The sequence below is a fragment of the Pangasianodon hypophthalmus genome, chromosome 11 (assembly GCF_027358585.1).
Source record: "Pangasianodon hypophthalmus isolate fPanHyp1 chromosome 11, fPanHyp1.pri, whole genome shotgun sequence".
NCBI classification, from domain to species: domain Eukaryota; kingdom Metazoa; phylum Chordata; class Actinopteri; order Siluriformes; family Pangasiidae; genus Pangasianodon; species Pangasianodon hypophthalmus.
The window spans coordinates 17,299,648-17,318,447 of NC_069720.1; the positions used below are offsets into that span (position 1 = coordinate 17,299,648).

Sequence of the window (18,800 nt, forward strand, 5' to 3'; positions counted from 1 at the left end):
AACTTTAGGGGAACATTAAGAGAACGTTAGGAGAACTTTAGGGGGACCTTAGGAGAACTTTAGGGGAACATTAAGAGAACTTTAGGGGAACATTAAGAGAACGTTAGGAGATCTTTAGGGGAACATTAAGAGAATGTTGGGGGAACGTTCTGCAAACCTAAAAACAACGTTCTATTTCTGTAAAGAAAACTTTCCTGACTAACCAAAAACAAAGCTTAACCTGTACGTTGTGGGAGGCAGGGGCAGCCGGGGCAGAGCTCGCAGTGATGGGACACTCCCGGGTAAGAGCCGCCTGAAGGGGGCGTCACAGCGCACTACCCCCGGCCCATTACCTCTCAACACTAACGGCTAGGTTGAATAGTCTTATAAGTGTCTTTGTTCTGGTTCTGCCCATTTCTGCTTAGCGGTTATTCGAAGGAAATAACAACATGTTTACAAAAATACTCTACTTAGTCACTTTAAATCCCTAAAAGGAACCGGTGGCACGGTGCAGCCTCCCCCCCTCCCCCCACCCTGGGACTCAATCCCAAATGACTCTTCTCTCCGTGTACAAGTGCACTACCTTGTGTAGGACATACTGGCTTCTTTGCACTATGTAGTGCACTATGTGTTCGGTAGGCAGCTGCTCGGGATTCGACCTCGAGTGTAAGTTACTACAACGCCGGAAGTCTCCATACAAACCGGGCTCGGTTGTGGGCGGGGCTTAGGCACTAAAGGCGGGGCTTTTCGCTGAGACACAAGCGGTGGGAGCAGTCGCGACTAACCAGATGTAGCTATACTCGATCACAAAGTGTGTTAGTATTATTATTAATTTTTGTGACCTGACGTTTTTACGGACATCTGGTGCCTGGACTTCCTGCCAAACCAGACGCAGCTGGAGGGAGGAGAGCAGGAGTGGCCAAAGATCCCGACCTCCAGCGACATTACAGGGAGGAAAGTTGGAGGTAATGAAAGCAGCATGGAGCTCCTGCCACATCCCCCCTGCGGATCTGTAGCTCCTCTGTAGCACGAATCCAGCTCTCCGCCTGTAACTCGCTTCACTTCACCTAGTCTAAGAAGAAGCAGACGTGGGGAAAGAAGAGGCAGCTGGATTATTCATCCGATCTGATCCCGACCTGTTGCTAGGCTGTTGTTTCGCCGTTTCTGCCTGGGTTCAAGTTGAAACATGAGTTGGTCGATGAAGGAGAAAGCTCAGTGCCAGGAAAGCCGGACAAGCTCTGCTGCAGTGTGCACAATCGTCACGCTTCTATGGCAAGGTATGAAAATGATAAGTGATGTCTTTTCTCTTCATCTGCTCTTGATAATTGCATGTTCACTTCATTGGCTTGCAGCTCGTGCAACTGCTCATGAGATTATCTGAAGCATATTCTTCTATCCATTGATCATTTCTGCAATCAGACAGTATTTCCTCACCTAAATCTGTAACACTATAGCCTATTTATGAATCAGTGTATATAGATTAGCACTAAAAGGCCCAACATGGAGCAGACTCACAAGTTTGCTTGATTTATGCAGCGTTCCCAAACCCCCCCAGTTCTGGTTTTGTGCCTTATGCATTCATTATTCAGCATGCTTTTTGCATTGGCAGGCTCCCTCCCTGACTCCAGGCTTGTGCTCAACAGGGTTCAGCTGACATTTTAGGATATAGAAGCATACTTTAGATAGACTAAAGTGGTTAGTTTTGTCTGTTGTGTGATTCCTTGTTCTGGGTAATTATGCAGGTTTTCCATAAGGAGCAGGGGGGTGGTGAATCCTTACCAGACTTGTGATGCATAAACAATGGAGTGGATTAAAGTTACCAGTGCACTCTGGTGCCAAATGGGTGTCCACCAAACAAAAGGGTGATTGCATTAAAGGTAGTAAAGCAGCGGTTGAGGCTTGCATACATTTGCATGATTGCGTATCATGGAAATGGACAAAAGTGCATCCATTTATGGCTCATTGATTTTTAATAGTACTTTGCACGATCTCAGAATAGTAAAATTCCTAAATGTGAACTAGAGACGACTTTGTGGTCTTCCATCCTAACCAGGATTTTGAATGTTGACATTGCTTGACTCTTAGCTGGCCAATTCAACAGGCTCTTTCATGACTTTGGCAAGCAAATGGAACCAGCCTAGGATTAATGCCAGACTCCATACCGCTCCGAGTGTACTTCGCATGAAACCAAGATGCTCCTGAGGTTGTGTGTGATTTTATCCCTAATCTCTGTAAGCGTATAGAAGTGATGTAGATTCGTTTTAAAGGACAGTAGGCGTGAAAACTGAGTGTGCCCTTCTTTATGAGTGCTGAATACTGAATGCTCTGTCTGCGTAATGCATCCCAGGGGACCCAGGCAAGGTAGAGCATGGAGGGAAAGGGAGGATGTTGTGTGTGGGGGGTGGAGAAGAGAACGCTGTGTTGTGTATGGCTGAAGTATTCCTCCAGGGCCCGCTGAGGAAGTAGTGTAACATTTGCATGGGTGCCTGTAAGATAAAAGCACATAGGGCAGCGGCACTTCACAGGTACTTGAAGGCCCTGGTTGATGTTTACGAACATCAGGGGAGCCGTCACACTTCTTTGTTGTGCTAATTCGAGCATGTCTGGGAAAGCCAATTCCTCACAATGGTCAAATAAAGGTGCGAGGTGTGAGGACTGACTGTATTTTTGACTCAATATTTGTCCAAACTGTATTTCCTCATATGGGCTACATTAGGAGATACATATTTTTTCTCTGCTTTATACAACTTTATCACAACTTTTACCATTTTTGTTCAAGAGGAGGGGTGAATACTTTTGCAAGCTACTGTATATGTGTACTGTATGTCAGATTGACTGGAATCTTCTTAATCTTGAAGATATTTTGTCACACAGACTAAAAGTCCATGGTTCAGTGTCATCAAAGGGTATACCATAAATTTTGTGGTGCCTTTTAGTGCTGGAAAGGTTTCTGGTTCAGAAGTTCCCAAAAGAGTTTCCCAGGATAGAATTACAAAGCACTTTAATATTGAATCCTTGAAAAGCCTCATGTCATTAAAAGCAGGCTGAGAGTTTCCTCAAAGAATACTTTTGACTTTGTCGTTTGGAGCTTTTTAGTGGTGGTTATTTGGAAATGTCGTCCTCTACCACAGTGTTGTAAACAGTGGCTCGTAGAACTCAAAATCCATATAAACACTGTTTCAGAGAATCTTTTTCAGTAACAGATACAGTATAATTTGTAGTCCACTACATTTGTTTACATTGTTAATACGTCATAAACAGATTTGGGGGAATAAATTGTTGTTTATTTTAACTTTGTTTCTCTTAGCAGAGTAACTGAACTCAAGTCTGTTTCCCAAAAAAGTCAGAAAGTTTGTATCCCTCTGGAGTCTGGGTGGAAAAAGGAAAACGTACCCCTATTTTATCATTTTATCCACAAAAAATTGCAGGAAGTTGAAATAAGATCATCCAAAAACATGAGGCAAAATTAACTGAAAAATAAATCCAAAAAGACGTTGAGGGCAGTTATAAGGGCAAAGCTTCAGACTGGCCACAGGCAGTCCACTGGCCACAGAGTGTTTTATATCCTTTGTGTACTTTTCTGGCCACGAGCTTCAGAATGTAAAGTTGCAACAGTTTCCAATGGATAAAGTTTGAATACACAATGATTCTTAAAAAATGATTCAAGAGGTTTTTTTGACACAGTTAGTGGACAGTAAATGAGCTAATCTTGTGTGTTTGCTGATGGACTACTAGTAAAGGTCTTTTGTTGACTATCATTTAGCGACAAAACATACCAAACTCTAATGGATGCTATAGGTCTGTCTTACAGGTGGGTAAACAGGGTGTAAGATTATTATTTTATTTTGCTTTTTTTATTGTTAATATCCTAGCATCCAATGGGCGGCATGGTGATGCAGATGGTAGTGTTGCTTCCTTACAGCTCCAGGTTGTGATCCTGAGCTAGGAGTACTGTCTTTGTGCATGATTTCCCTGTGTCTGCTTGAGTTTCCTCAGATTTCTCTAGTTACCCCCAAAAACATGCAAGTTGGCAGATTGGCTGCACTAAAGGTATGTTTGTGTGTGATGCTCTGTGAAGGACTGGTGTACCATCCAGGACATCCCAAGTGTTCGTGGGATAGGCTCTGGATGCCAGGATAAAATGTTGTGTTTGACTGAAACCTGTGCCTCAGCATTTCTGACTTCCAACTAGAAACCTCAACTTGGAGTTCCTACTTGGAAAGTTGGGAAGGCCTTCTTCTTTACTTTTAAATGAGTTATACTCAATATATTAATATTTGATTTATAGTCAATCAACATACAGACATTTTTGCTTGTTAAATCTATAACACCGTCTATACGGTTCACTGTTTTGAGGAGGAAAATATACAACACTCACAGTTAGTTTGCTAGATTTTTGATAATAAAAGACGAACACGCGCATGGAGTTCCAGGTTGCGATTTCCCGCTTCGGAGTTAAGTCGAATGCAGCATTACTCTGAAGGTGAATGAATGAAGGTATATTTCATTTTGTCATAAGGGCACACAAGCATTTGCACACTCAGCTATAAGCCTGAGAAGATTTACACTGAATCTTGTTATCCATAATTCCATGCATACTCAGTGTAGAAAGGTCAGCATGATTAAGAAGATGGGTTGTGCTCTTTGCTCTCTGCTGTCTGGCTGTTGCCACCTGTCATTCCCTCATTGTATTTTGAACAGTGATACACTGAGACTGGGGGGGTTAATAGTGGTCATGCTGATGGAGGAAGCAGCTGTTTGTGGGTGTGGGTGTGTGTGTGTGTGTGTGTGTGTGGTGTCCTACCCTACCATTCAGAGTGTATTCCTTCCTCCAAGGATAGGCTCTGGTTCCACTGCAGCGCTGACCAGGATAAAGCACTTACTAAAGATGAATGAATGAATAAATTCAGGTCTCTAGGCTTAATGTTTATAAGTAAGGAATTCGTCTACACAGTAAGAGCAGTTTGTATTGGCAAATTGATATGATACATTGAGTAATTTAAACTATAAAACAGCAAAACTGTAAAAAAAAAAAAAAAAAAGTTAAAAAAAAAATCATACTAAATGTCTGAAAGTTAAACTACTGTCTTAGAAGAAAATGTATTTTTCGGTTTCTTTGGTTCTTAGCTTTCTGTAGTCATAACATTTTATAGCTCCTATGATAAGGACACTTTTTATAAGGTTCTTCATAACATAGAACCCTGAAATGTTCTTCCAGAGGAACAAACCAAAGAACCAAACCAAATGATGCTGGATGGATTTCTTTCCTGATAGTGTAACTCCACATCTTTTTCTTGTCTTAACTAACACAATGCTTTTATCAAGTTAAGTCTTTCTTGGGTAGTTGGAAGCAGAGTTAACTCAAGTTAAGCCAACTCTTGATTCACATTACTGGTAAATATGTATTTGGAATATTTGCCAGTTGGATATAATGCTGTGTATGTCCATGCATAGATGTTGGAAAATTAAATGAAATGAAACCTGATTATTTAGCTAAAATCCAGGCATCATTAATGAATTTCTCAAAAAAAAAAAAAAAGATTTAAGCTATCATAACAGGCTGTTTATATGACTACTTGAATAATCTGATAACTGCCAAAATCAGGTAATGATTGGATTATTAGTGTGCATGTAAATGTATTTAGTGTTATTTAGTATAAATGTCCATGATATAATAAAAATAAAGCATTTTCAGCACAGGTATGAACTCCTAGACGGGACAATGGTATCTGTGGAGTTTCACAGGCTCTCCATGTATCAGTGTGGGCTTTCTCCTGGTTCTCCACTTTCCTCCCACCTCCTAAAAACATGCTGGTAGGTGAATTGGCTATGCTAAATTGCCCCTGGCTGTGAATGTGTGTGTGCATGATGCCCTGCGGTGGAGATGCTCCCAGGATAGGCTGCAGGTAGACTCCTCATCCACCTTGATCTTGAGCAGGATAAAGAATAAAAACTTTTTTATGATGAAATACCATCACCTTTCTCTTTAACAAACACTAGAGGCTCCATGTCAAATCACGTCTCTGTTATTAAAATGCTCAATAGAACCTGAGTTTGGCTCGGGATAATATAAAAGTGGACAGAAGCAGCTGACATCTTGAGCTGTTTGATCACCGGCTTAATTAAGTGCCACAATGACAGCCATGGCGGTGCCTTAAAACACTCTTTTATGTGAGGGGACTGAGGTGCCTTTATCTGTTTTTTTTTTTTTTTTTTTTTTTTTTTTTTTTTTTCTTCAGAGAAGTGTTAGCTAACCTGGAATGGAGACTTTCATGAAGCCACGCTTCTTTGACTGTTGTTTACATAGCTTACTGTAACGGGAGATAATGATCAGATTCTGTTGATGAACATGGAGCGAGAGTGAAGGCTGGATAACAAGGCAAGATATTTGTGCCTGTAACAGTTAAACCCGGTCACATTTCTGTTAGAGTATAGTTATGATGCTTTAGATTTTTGAGGTTCTTGGCCATGGATGCATTTTGTAGCTTTCCTAATTCCTGGTCCTAATTCCTAATAACCTAAGATATTTGCTGAAGCTAAATTTAGGCATATTAAATTTACATTTCTGAGGTTACTGTTATATACAGAGTTACCATTCCTTTTACAAGGCCCTATGCCAGATGACTAAGGCTTTTTTGAAGGGAAACATTAGCAACTTGTCATCCTCTGCTAAATGTCTTCCCACTACAGCTGTAATCCATTTTGGGTTTGGGCTGACACCAGTAAAGAAGCTTAGCCAATTCCTGTTCTGGGTAGAATGGAGCTATATGCATAGAACATCTAGCCTATAATTTCCTTTAACAGATGGTTTGTGTGTCTTATACCTGATCAAGCTACAGCATGTACAGCTTTAATTGGTCTAAGAACTGAACCAAGAGGCACAGCAATGTAGAGCGTTATGTTGGGAGACAATTTGAAAAAATGTAACAAAATTTTATATTATAAAATATATTCAAAATGTTCATATCGAGTATCAAAAGCAAACATGTTCTCACAAGTTTGACACTTTCTGTAGTGAAATATCAGTCCAGTGCTATGTAGTTAAACGAATTCCTGTTTGAGAAGCTACTTTGCGCTCTATATGTTCCAGAAGTTTTCATAAAGTTGCTGGGATGTTTAGATCGGCTGCTTGGGGAGGCAAAGGGAAGGCATTTATTTGACTTCATTCTGGTTTCATTTAAACTGCTCTTGACTTTGGCAGTGTATATGGGGGCATTATAATCATGGAAGGGGGAACATTTTAAAGTGTTTGCTCCATGGGGTGCTCCAGTCCTGTAAAATGACCACATGTTCTTTGGCTATTATATGGCCATGTAGAGCAATCAGACCTAATGACTCCCATGAGGTCCCTACTCATACCAGCACAGATCCCCTGAAAGGTTTAAGTGTTGGCAGGAGATGACGTGGGATGCAGGCATCATAAACGCATCCGGATGTAGGAAAAGGGTGAAAACTGAGTCAACAGACTATATTACTTTTTTATTGTCCAGAATTTTTTATTACCCCCCCCCATTTACTCGACAACTACCAACTGGGGAGGGTGTAGGCTAATCCGTTCGTCCTCCGCGACACAAGAAGCCAGCTAACTGCATCTTTTGAAACTGCTGCTCATGCTGCATCACAGGGCAGTGTAACATGCTTGGAGGAAGGCTATACATGAGCTCACAGACACCCATGATGCCCACAAAGCACACGATTGGCTAGTGCTTCTGTGATTGACAGGGGAGAGAGAGCATGCCATTTGTCCCACCCAGAGAGCATGGCTAAATTTGCTTCCTCGGGTCCTGGTCACGGATGGCTGTAGCATCATAAGGATTTGAATTTGTGATCTGATGAGGGAGCAAATGCTTCTCTGTTGCGCCACTTGGGAATCTCTTGTGCAGACTTTGTGATGATTATATCAGATTCTGCTTCAGTGTCGGTTTTGAATGAATAATGGATCTGTCATAATTTTCAGCTTTCTGTTTGGTCTCAGTTTCGGTTTAGAATGAGTCACCATCAAAATGAGGTGTGCTGTCTTAGTCATTTTTTGTGGTATTCAGCAATGAGTTACTTCATGGGTGATCCAGCACCACCGAGGAGCTTCAATTTAACTGCTGTTTCCTTCCTGGCTGATTTTTGTACTGTAATGATTTAATGATATAATTTGTGCAACAATTCACTAATTTGAACTAGTTACCGGCATTTAGTTGCTTTTGAAAACTCTTACATTTAAAAAGTCTGTACATCTCTTTGTAATTATATTTGACTTAGTTGAGAGTTGAAGTCAATTTTTGTGTAGTGCGGTTTATTTAATCCACACTCTCTAACTCTTCGATTACAAGGTTCAAAATCATACGTGAAAGATTAGAACATTATCTATGCTTTTAAATGTCGGATATGCTTTAAATGACGCTGTATATTTTGGTATAAAAGCCTCTTTGATATACTGTAGATGGTGCCAGGCAAAATAAGAGCAGGTATTTTTAGTGTGTGAAACTGCTGCTAAAATTCAAAGCACTCTTTATGAGAACAAGTGGTTCTTGTTAGTTATATGAGTGCAATTAGATTGAAGTTCATATGCTTTACGTTACGTTCACTCTTTTTTTTTTTTTTTTTTTTTTTTTTCTTTTTTTTTTTTCCCGCCGGTGATTTATTTAGAAACAGTACAGCACTCTACCTTCACAGGATAGGCTTTTATGAAATAAAGGAATGCATGTGGATTATTTTATCTGAAACATGCCCACTCCTGCCCATTAATTTGTGAGCAGGAGTTGTGACCAGAATGATAACGAATAAAACGTATTCCCTTTTTTTAGTTGAGGTTTATAAGTGCAACAATGGGGTATGTGGAAGAAAAGTCGAGATCTCTAGTGAATTGAATTCATACTGCAACATTATAGAACTTTTGGGAAACTTTATGCTTTGATTATCCACATTTAAAAGTCTCATTTGAGATGGATGAGTTTTGGATTAGTTTTACCTGGGAAGGTGATTACCGACAAGATCTCTGATTTTAATCCAGTGTAAATAGACAAAATTCATAGTTTTACAAGACTGGGCAAATACTTAATCCTGTTTAAACCGAATCCAGACAGTCAAATCCCTCACAAATTACATTACCGACCCTCATCGACCTATAGTCCTGTTACCGCAACCCAGCCAGAGGGGGGATAGCCCATCGTGTGTATGCGGGAGCGGGTGGACAGATATGTAGCTTGCAGGACACAAAAAGCTAATACAGTTTTACTAACTTTTAGTACCACGCCATTAAAACAAACAAACCAAAAAAACCCCATAAATCAAGTAGTACATTTGGTCCATTTTACACCAGAAGCGACACTGCACATGTGGCAAATCTCAACCATGACGCTTTTAATTTTAAAAGGAATTTTAAGATTTTTAATTTTATGAGGAATTTTTTAATTTTAAAAAATGGAGTATTCATTCATGGTTTATTCACTGGTCTAGTAAAAATAGGCTAACACAGAAATATCAGACGTGACTTTAAGGTTATTATAAATAAGTATTCCCACTGTGATCTCAAAATATGTTATTCTAACGCGATTTTCAACCATCTCAGAAATAACAAAGTGATTATAGCCTTCAAACTCTATGGCAGTTGTAACTCTGACAAACACTTAATGAATTTTAACCAACACCAGTATGGCTATAGGCTGACATTGTGAGATGACAGTTTGTTATGTCTGTACATTATTTGTCTGTGTTATGTCTGTAAAACACGTAAACATGTTTGCTGTGAAAGTCAGCAGGAAGGCTTTTATTACGTTTCTGCCACATGGAATATGCTTTTCCCCTCTCCTAGTGGTTAACTGAATATCTGTTCACAACTCTTACAGATATTTGAATGGTAAAAGTAGGCAGAAGGCACATCCCTAATATATTCCATCGTTCTTCTATGTCATATCCAGTATGACTTGAAAAGCCTAGACTGCACAATAAATGCAGTCTGAAAACTATGAAAATGTAAAAATAAATACATAAATCAGCCAGTTTTGCAACAGTTTATGTTTTAAGACAAATAAAAGTCGCCATCATGGTTGCCATCATCATAATTACTGTGAGAGAAAAATTCTACATTTCTTACTTTCTCATTTATCCAGGTAAACCTTAGCTGGTGTTTGGTACACGAGTACAACCATGCGGTTTAGCTTGTCAGTCAACTAAGCTGTGCCCTTATTTTATAATGTCATGTTGTGTAATTTTAAAGTCTAAAGCAATTTCACAACTTTTTTGGACACTGATAAAGGAACAATATTATAAATTCCGATATGATAACGATATAAGAACAATTTATATAACTTTAGAATAACTTAATGGCAGTTGCTCTTCAAGAATGAAGTTTCTTGTCTGAGTTTTAGGTGTCGCAGGGCCTGTTTAGTGATCGGTGCCAACACAAATATAATGTTTGTACGTTTTTTGAGAGGGAAGGTGGAGTTGAGATATCATCTCACCACAAGCCTTGAGGAGCAGTTAATTACACCACATTCCAATAACATCTCTCACAGTGTGAAGAGGGACAGCCATGGCAGGGGTGTGTGGGCCTCCTGCAGGGTGTGTGGTGTGAACAGAACCCATGAACACCCCCTCATACTGTAGGTGGCTTGGATCTTTGAGTAGTCATGAGTATGGATCAGATTAGCCAAACTGGATGAGGTCTGTAGGCATGCTGCATTTGTTCTCACTATTGTGGTTGGGGGGAAACAAGGGGGAGGGGTTAGAAGGTGAGACAGAGGGGTGGTCTTGAATCCCTATAGGGCGGAAATCGATTTGTGAACCTCAGCCAGAAAACAAGCTTCTCCTCTCATAGCCTGTAGCAGAACTATAAACTTGCCCATTCCCAGGACCCTGCTGGCATGGACCCCACGGAGAGCTCCCCTCCCCCATTGCTCTTATAGACTGTGTACTATAAACACGAAGAGGCTTGTGCTTTTTTTTCCTCCTTTTCGCTACCCATTCATTCAGCTAATAATGCACGGTGTAGGATTTCCACCAGTGTTGAGGTGTAGTTTGACCTTCCAGGACAGCTTGTCAATAGACTTTGTTGCTTGGGAATCGGGTAAATCGTGCTATGTTGTGTTGTGGAGGCTGTACCCTTGACAGTGGCCTTTGCTGAAGGGGGAAGACGTAGAAGGAAAAAAGAAAAAAGGATTTCTTTGTCTCTTGTCACCCTAGCGCAAGTCGATCCATCTGCCCCTCTTGTTTGTACGGTGACGTGCACACTTGAGGCCACAGGATATTTTTTGGCACATGATGATGGATCTGTAGCTCACAGGTGGGCAAAAGAACAAAGAAGGAACTGCGAGGACAAAAGGAAGGAAGGTTGGAGGACCACTTGACCACAGTCATAACAGTACTGTGATAACATTTTCACGAAGCACATCTGTGGCGGACAAATGACTGTTTTCAGTGTGGCTTAGGAGTGAGCTGCAGTAATATGCTTCACAGATATCAATGCTATTTAATGGGAATCACATCACAAATAACAGAAGGTGAAAATGTGTTGATTTTTTTAAATGAAGAAATCACAAGACAACATCATAATTTTATAAAAAGTGTTAATTTTGCACTTCTTATTCTACCCAAGATCCATGTAAAAATCTGAAGACACTGTTAGGCTGAATCCCTAAAAGACTTCCGAGTCACTATGCATGCTCACTACATGGGTATAACATTATGGCATTTCAGAACCTGCATAGTGATAATAGGCCAAATTGAATGCCATTTGAGAATGCCATTTCTATTTGTTTTTCCCCTTAATTTGAAAATTTATACATTAAAGACATATTTTTTTAGATTCCATATACCTACATGAAGCATAAGGGTCATTCAGCCAAAAAAGTTTAGGAAATGCATGTTTCAATAGACTAGTGACTAAAAGTAGATGTAAAACTTTCAATTGTGGATCTTTTTTGCCTTTGATTAAAATTTGTGAAACTTGGTCTAACGCTACAGTATACCACTACTGAATATCTGTTACAGATTCCATGCTTCAGCTGCAATATATTACTTTTCACACAACCAAAGACTGTTTTTGCCATGAACCATTGACAATCCTTTTGCACATCCATGGTCTCCATACATAGCTCATAAATTCTGGCCTTTTGATGGCCTTTGGTGAAGATACATACGTCATAGGCACAGGTGTGTGGAATAGAGGTGACCATCAGGTCACATAAACTTTATTCCTCCCACGTACGCCATCACAAAGCCTTAATAAAATAACACCATGACTGGAAATGTTCTCGTGCTTGACACGACTGTAATCAGAGAGGATTTACTTTCTTTAATCAGTATGCTTCCCCCCAGCTATCGCATTACCCTCCTTGCGTGCCTGGCAGCTCCCTTTTTCACTATAGAACCCCAGGAGGACATCCCTGCTCTATTGTCTCTGGAGTTTGATATGCGTGATCAAGGCGTGTAGAGAGACACCTGTTTAGTCATGTCCATGTGAATATGACTTCTCTGATAGGGAGAACAGCTGGAAAAACAGGCAACTTCCTGCCCAAGATGGGTCCCCTCTGCTTGGCGGACAGTGGGGTGCCCTGCAAATATCCGTGACAGAGGCAAAGACTTGTCAGGCAGAGACTATTGTTGGGCCATGGTAGGGCTGTCAAGTCTTCGTTTCGAGTTACCCTCAGGGAGGCCAACAGCTGTATGTTATAAGTTCATTATTAGGTGTTTGCCAAGTCTTCCACACATGTGCTGCTGACTTAGTTGGCCACTAATTCCTCTGGTGGTATGTTGGCTAAGTGGGCAAGATATTTTTACATGGGTCTTCTGGACTCTTGGGTCTGTGTAAGCATGAAATATTTTTATGGTCAAGCTGTTTTGTAGGTAATCTTTTCATTTACAGGCTAAAACATTTTGTTCACTTTATACTGGCAACTGTTGCTAATTTTCCATCGTTAATATATTGCTTGTCCAGTAATACCAGAAAACCAACATTTATACCAAATGTATTCAGTACATGTCTAAGTTTATGCATTTTGTTCTACAGTGTCTTGTGCCTGGTTCTTGTACAGGCTTGGAAAAGTGTGGAATTTAAAAGCACCACTTTCCAGAACTGGAAAATATGGAAATTCACAGATTGCTTTGTAAAGTTCAGAATGTTCTGTAGTCAGTGTATTGGTGTGTTCATATTTAACTTCATTCATGCTTATGAGATGGGAAGGCCAACACACTATATGCTTGTGGTTCAAGTGAGAGCAATGTAGCTAGGCAACTAACAGATATGGACTCCAAGTACGGTAGTAGCGTAAGCATAGCCAATCTTATGGAAGGACAGCAGAACAGCACAGAGTTGGTTGAAATGAGACAGAACCATTTGAAACATATGTGTTGGCAGATAATGAATAGGTTCTGCATGATTAAAATTAAGTTTTAAATTCATAGACTATCATTCAGATCACATTTCATGTTTTCTGTTTTCATGGCGCAGTTACTGACCTTAAAAAAATAATAAGTCAGAAAAAAAGTCTTGAAAAATTCTGTATTTTTTCATGAAGTAATGGTTAAAACCCTGCATGTGGTGTCAACCTATTGAAGTCTTAACCGGAATACCTCACTCACATCCTCATGGTCTCAACCAGACAGGTGGCATTCATCAGAAGGGTCTCAGTGTTAAATATGACCCTCTTAATGTATCCTTGTTCTCAAACAGTCATCCCTTCACTGCTCCTGACGTTAGAATTAATGGTGACTGTATGGAATTACAGTTAAAGACAATATAAACCTATAATTCTAAAGGTTATTAAAACATGTCACCATACATTTGACCACCAGGTCATCTTTGTAACTCAGAAAAGTTGGATATCTGTTTTGTAGGATCTTCTTTACACATATAAATCAATAGATTAATGTCTAAACACACACATGAATCTACTCCAGCCTGCGATTAAAGTGGAGGCGTGATTGGCATTGATTGGCCTTAGCATGGAAGATGGATAGATGATAGACGCACAATTTTGTCTTACTTACTTTTATAACACATTAATACAAAAACTAAACTCAACTGATACATGAGGTGCAATCTTATGCCTCAGAGTGAAAAACAGTTAAATAATTTTAGCCAAATAGTTCAGGTGTCTTTTTAATTTCAGCAGACTTTTCTCATTTTTTTCAGTTCAGTAAGTTATGTGTTAATTATGCAACGACATTATTAAATTCTTAAATTCTGATTGGTCAGAAGGTGTTGATTAATTTTCTATAACTGTAGCCATCATAGTAATGCTGGCTGTAATTCAGATCCCAGGTTTATATTAATGTGCTCCTTCTAATATTTTATTTTTTTTATTGTAACAATGATACCGTCTGCTTGATGTTGGATGAACAGTGCTGACAAGGACTAATTTGACCTTTGCCCTCCTGAGGCATTTGTTTGGCTTAGAAATTTTAAAACTGAATTTATTCCCCACTACTTTCCCACCCCCCTTAAGCCAGAATTTCTTACTAGTGTCTCCAGACATTCGTTAGAGATCATGTCTGGCCTCGGGAGACGAGTAGTCGTATGTAAATGAGCTTTGGTGCTTTATATTCTCTCATGGCTATGTTGGAGGTCATCAATGCTTTTTCATACCACCTAGAAGGTGGGTCTCCACTGAACTACAGCCATGCTTTAAAAATCCCAACCCAAGGATGTTTTACCTCCCAGCATGAAAGCAGTTCTTTGTGTAGCACCAGCATAATGGTGAGTGAGACCTGAGGGAGTTTTCGATTGAGCTTTACACTCCAGGCTCTGTCTAACGACCCTCTTAGGGGTAAGCAGAGGATTCCCACTGTTGATGATTATTGTTTTACTGGGCAGGACGTATTACATTTGAAAATTCTTCGGGAAAGTCTGAATTTGGGCAGTCTGAACCCAGAGCAGGAGCAGAAGACTTATATTTTATCATTATTATCAAAAGTTGTCATAATATACTCTTCTAATCAAATTGCAAATGCGTACCAAAAAGCCCTCACCACCATGATTTAAAACGCCGTGTAAACATACTGTAGCGTCAACTTATTTTGCAAGTATGGAGAACAGCGATAGATGGACGCGAGACACAACAAAAACACAGCTCTGATCACAGCATCCTCCATCCTCCGGTTGTTTACGTTGTTCTTCTTTGTTTCCGTTGTTGAACGCCGCGCACAAATGACGTCGCTGTCGACCGGCTTACGTCACTTCCTAGTGCCCACTGTCGGTGCGAATGCAACCCTTTAAACGATACTGGGAAATAGTTCGTGCAAAATCGCCCAGTACTTTCGTACTGTAAATTTAGTTCTGGAACTAAAGCGGTGCGAAAGGCCCTCCTGTCAGCCTGAACCAGTCTCGCCATTCTCCTCTGACCATTTCTAAGGTGTTTTTCTGCCCTGTAGAACTGCCACTAACTGGAATTTTTTTCCTCACCATTCTGTGTAAACTGTGGAGACTGTGAAAATTCCAGAAGATCAGCGGTTTTTGAAATATTTAGACCAGGCTGTCTGGTACCAACAGCCATGCCATGGTCAGAGTCACTGAGATCCCATTTTTCATGTGAAAATTAACTGAAGCTCTTGACCTTTGTCTGCATGATTTTATACATTGGTCTGCTGGCACATGATTAGCTGGATAATTGCATACATGTACAAGTGTATGGCGTATTCTTAAATTCTTAAATTGGCTTATTACTCTTGTTGAAATTCTTGTTCAAAATCAGTAGAACAGTTTTCATGTCACTTGGGCAATATGCAAATGTAGTTCAAATGTGTTCACATATTGTGTGCTATATAGTAAGTGTGTGAAATCTGTTAGGGATGAATATTGAGTACTCAAGTATCAGTATACTGATCCGATTTGATGCATTTTAATGCCCCTTCCACTGAGTATTTTAATTCATGCAATGTTGACTCACGCAACACAGACCATCGGGGGGGGTAAAGGTATAAAGGCCTGCAGTCATCATGGCTTGCGTTACATGCTTTCTGAGAGCTGACTGAGTTACTAAGAGGATGTCAGTATTGGATCAGAATTCAGTATCGGCCAGTACTCAAAGAGAAATTGGATCTAGATGCACCTAAAATTTTTTATATACATGTGCCTAATAGTTTAATCCAGTTAGAGTCCCTCTTTCTGCCTGTTCATCAGAAACTGAGACTGTGTGAATGCCATCTTTGTACTGAGCCCTTGAGCCCCTCTACAGGAATCCAGGAAGGGGTTTGGAGAGCAGCTCTCATACAGGTTTGTGCAGAAACAGGAGGTTTAAATCTTGTAGGCTCTATCTCAATCTTGTTCTGGTCAGAACTGCAAAACAGTTGCGAGCCAGATGCTGATCATCAGATAAATTACACAATGTATAATGACAACTTTGAATAAATAGCTGAGTTGAGAAACTTGATAGAGCTGTTCCTGTTTATTATTGTGTCTGATTTGGTCATTACATGGCTCTGTTAGTCACGTCACTCCAGTTTCGTGTATGTCACAGTGGTTCGGGTGAATATTAAACATTAATGGCGTGCTGTGCAGTAATCCAGTGCTGCCCCTCCACAAGGAGCAAACAGACTCCATCTGCACTTTGCTGGTGCAGATCACCAGATAGGGCTTTTTGTTTGTTTTGTTTTTTCCTGTGGAAGAATGGGAAGGAACAGTGTTGGTGTCTGCTCAACACTAATTGCTGTGTAGTCAGGAAAAGAATAAAAAATAACCTGGGTTTATTTCTGGAGCCATGTTTGTGGCTGGCTTTCCTATGTCATCTCTTTGTGTTAAGGCTTGGTCATGTTTGTCATCTTGATGGAGCTGGAGGAAATGGTGTTTGGAGGTAGGAGGGTCAAACAGAGCTCAAATGTTTATCATGTGAATCTCAGTAGGGGAGTTTGAGAACTGAGTGGGGTTCTATTTTTTTTTTTTTTTTTTTTTTTGGCTTAATGGAAGATACTTCAAAATACGACACTTCAGAACAGAGCAGATTCGTTACAGATGAAGAGGATCTCCTCATGTTAAGTGGCCTTTCCCACAGTCAGGAAGAAACGCCACTGTTAAACGTGGAGGGTACTTACAGAGGTTGGTCTACGAGGATCCCATATCGTAGGAACAATCACAAAACAAGGGCCTGGTGTTTGTGCATGAATCCTGAAATAACAATGTGTGTAGTTTTCTCATGCAGTGTTCTTGTGGTTGAATGGGGCAGTTATGTTTCTGTATGAAACTGTGTTTTGAATAAGTGGTTTTGCTGATCGGTTACAATGCAAAATGGATGGAGATGTGCTTCTAAAACCTTGTGTTTTATGGAAGAAAATGGAGCTTTCGTGCATGGAGATGCACAGCAAACTTCATTTATTCATTCATCCATCAGTCATCTTCAGTAACCATTTCATCTTGGCCAGGGTTGTGGTGGGTTGTGTCAGCTATGTGCTACGAACAGTAAACTCCAGTAAACTCCAAAAATTAAAAATAAAGTAGAAATTCAGTTGAAGTCCAAGCTGAAGTTTGCATCCATCATGGGTTTTGAGAGAAAGGAAAAGGAAAGGAATATGGAAAACGAACACTAAATGTCTTGCTGATTATATTCCTTTACCTTCTTTTTATGCTAAGAGTACACAAACTGTTGCACCGGACTGAATAATGGAATGCATGATCCAGTACACACACACACACACACACACACACACACACACACACACACACACACACACACACACACACATGTATGCAGGTGTAGGGAAAATGAAAGACCCAGGCGGGTATAAAAGCAGGCAAGGATGAACATTCAAAGCAGTGGAGTCTATCTGTCTCTCCCTCAGTGCCTACATTCTTCTCTGTGTGCTGGTATGCAGGACAGGGAGACATGGTGTTGACATCATTTCAGGCTGAATTAAAAAAAAAAAAAAGAAAAAAAAGCTTGTCTCGGGCCAGCCAGGTGCAGTCCTTCTTTGCCTTTACAGATTGCTGCAGCCTTTCCAGCCCATCTTACAGATAGAGAACCTCCCACCCTGAAGCATCATCACCAAAAAGGGTCATTTTATAATCTCCTTAAAAGAACACAGTCTCTGGGTGTTCATCTTAACTCAAGTTCAGAACATTGTGTTTATATAAAGTGTTCACATTAAAGCAAAGTGTTTAATCCACTTCTCCTGGCAACTAAGCCTAATTTATACTTGGAAGAGAATTGTTGACATGCCCTTTAAGCATTTATGGTTTTTGATGAGTCACAGTGTCTCTAGTTAGTTTCGTAACAATAGAGTGCTGACTGTGTACAGTACTTATTAATTCGATGAGCAGAACTGTACGTTTTTGTAGATGGTGGAGCCGCATACAGGAATACAGAAAATGGTTCCTCTTGCTGTAAACATTTTAGCGTTTATCGTACTAAAATATACATGTTCGTGTTATTTATTTGAACATTCAATGGGGGGATAACAGCATAACATATCATCATGTATTGTTTGAGGCAAGGCTCACGATTTGATACTGCCTGGGTATTGAACAGTGCATTCAACAGGCAGCATAATATGCATTGTAGGCTACCGTCATGAAATAATGAAAAACAGCAATGGCTGTGGTGAGCATCAAGCATGAACTGGAAGTTTGCCAAAAATCCTTAAGATCTGGTGTATGAATTGGAATTTGGATTTTGTGTATAGTTACACCCCAACTCTTCATGGCATTGGTGATGATACCGGATTAAGGGATCCAATCTTGTTGGATTGGTCATCAAAACCCAAGGGAAATTTCTCAGCTACTGCAGGTTATATCTCTAGATTGTGGTAGTGATGAAATAATCCAAATTGTAGCCAGCAAGCCAGGCTTCTTGCATTTGTTATAGAGTTTGGTACTTGTTTCTTCCTAATGCTGTGTTCTT

The 18,800-nt window shown here is 40.1% G+C and overlaps 1 protein-coding gene across 1 annotated transcript in view; it reads left to right on the forward strand.

Annotated features, from left to right (window-relative positions):
* The first annotated feature begins 706 nt into the window (after positions 1 to 706).
* The window catches only part of ptk7a (protein tyrosine kinase 7a), a 37,569-nt gene continuing 19,475 nt past the window's right edge, over positions 707 to 18,800 (forward strand). Inside the window, exon 1 of the mRNA XM_026929441.3 lies at positions 707 to 1,256. Within this exon, the coding sequence (XP_026785242.3) occupies positions 1,166 to 1,256 (91 nt within the window). The 5' untranslated portion in view covers positions 707 to 1,165. The remainder of the gene's footprint in view (positions 1,257 to 18,800) is intronic.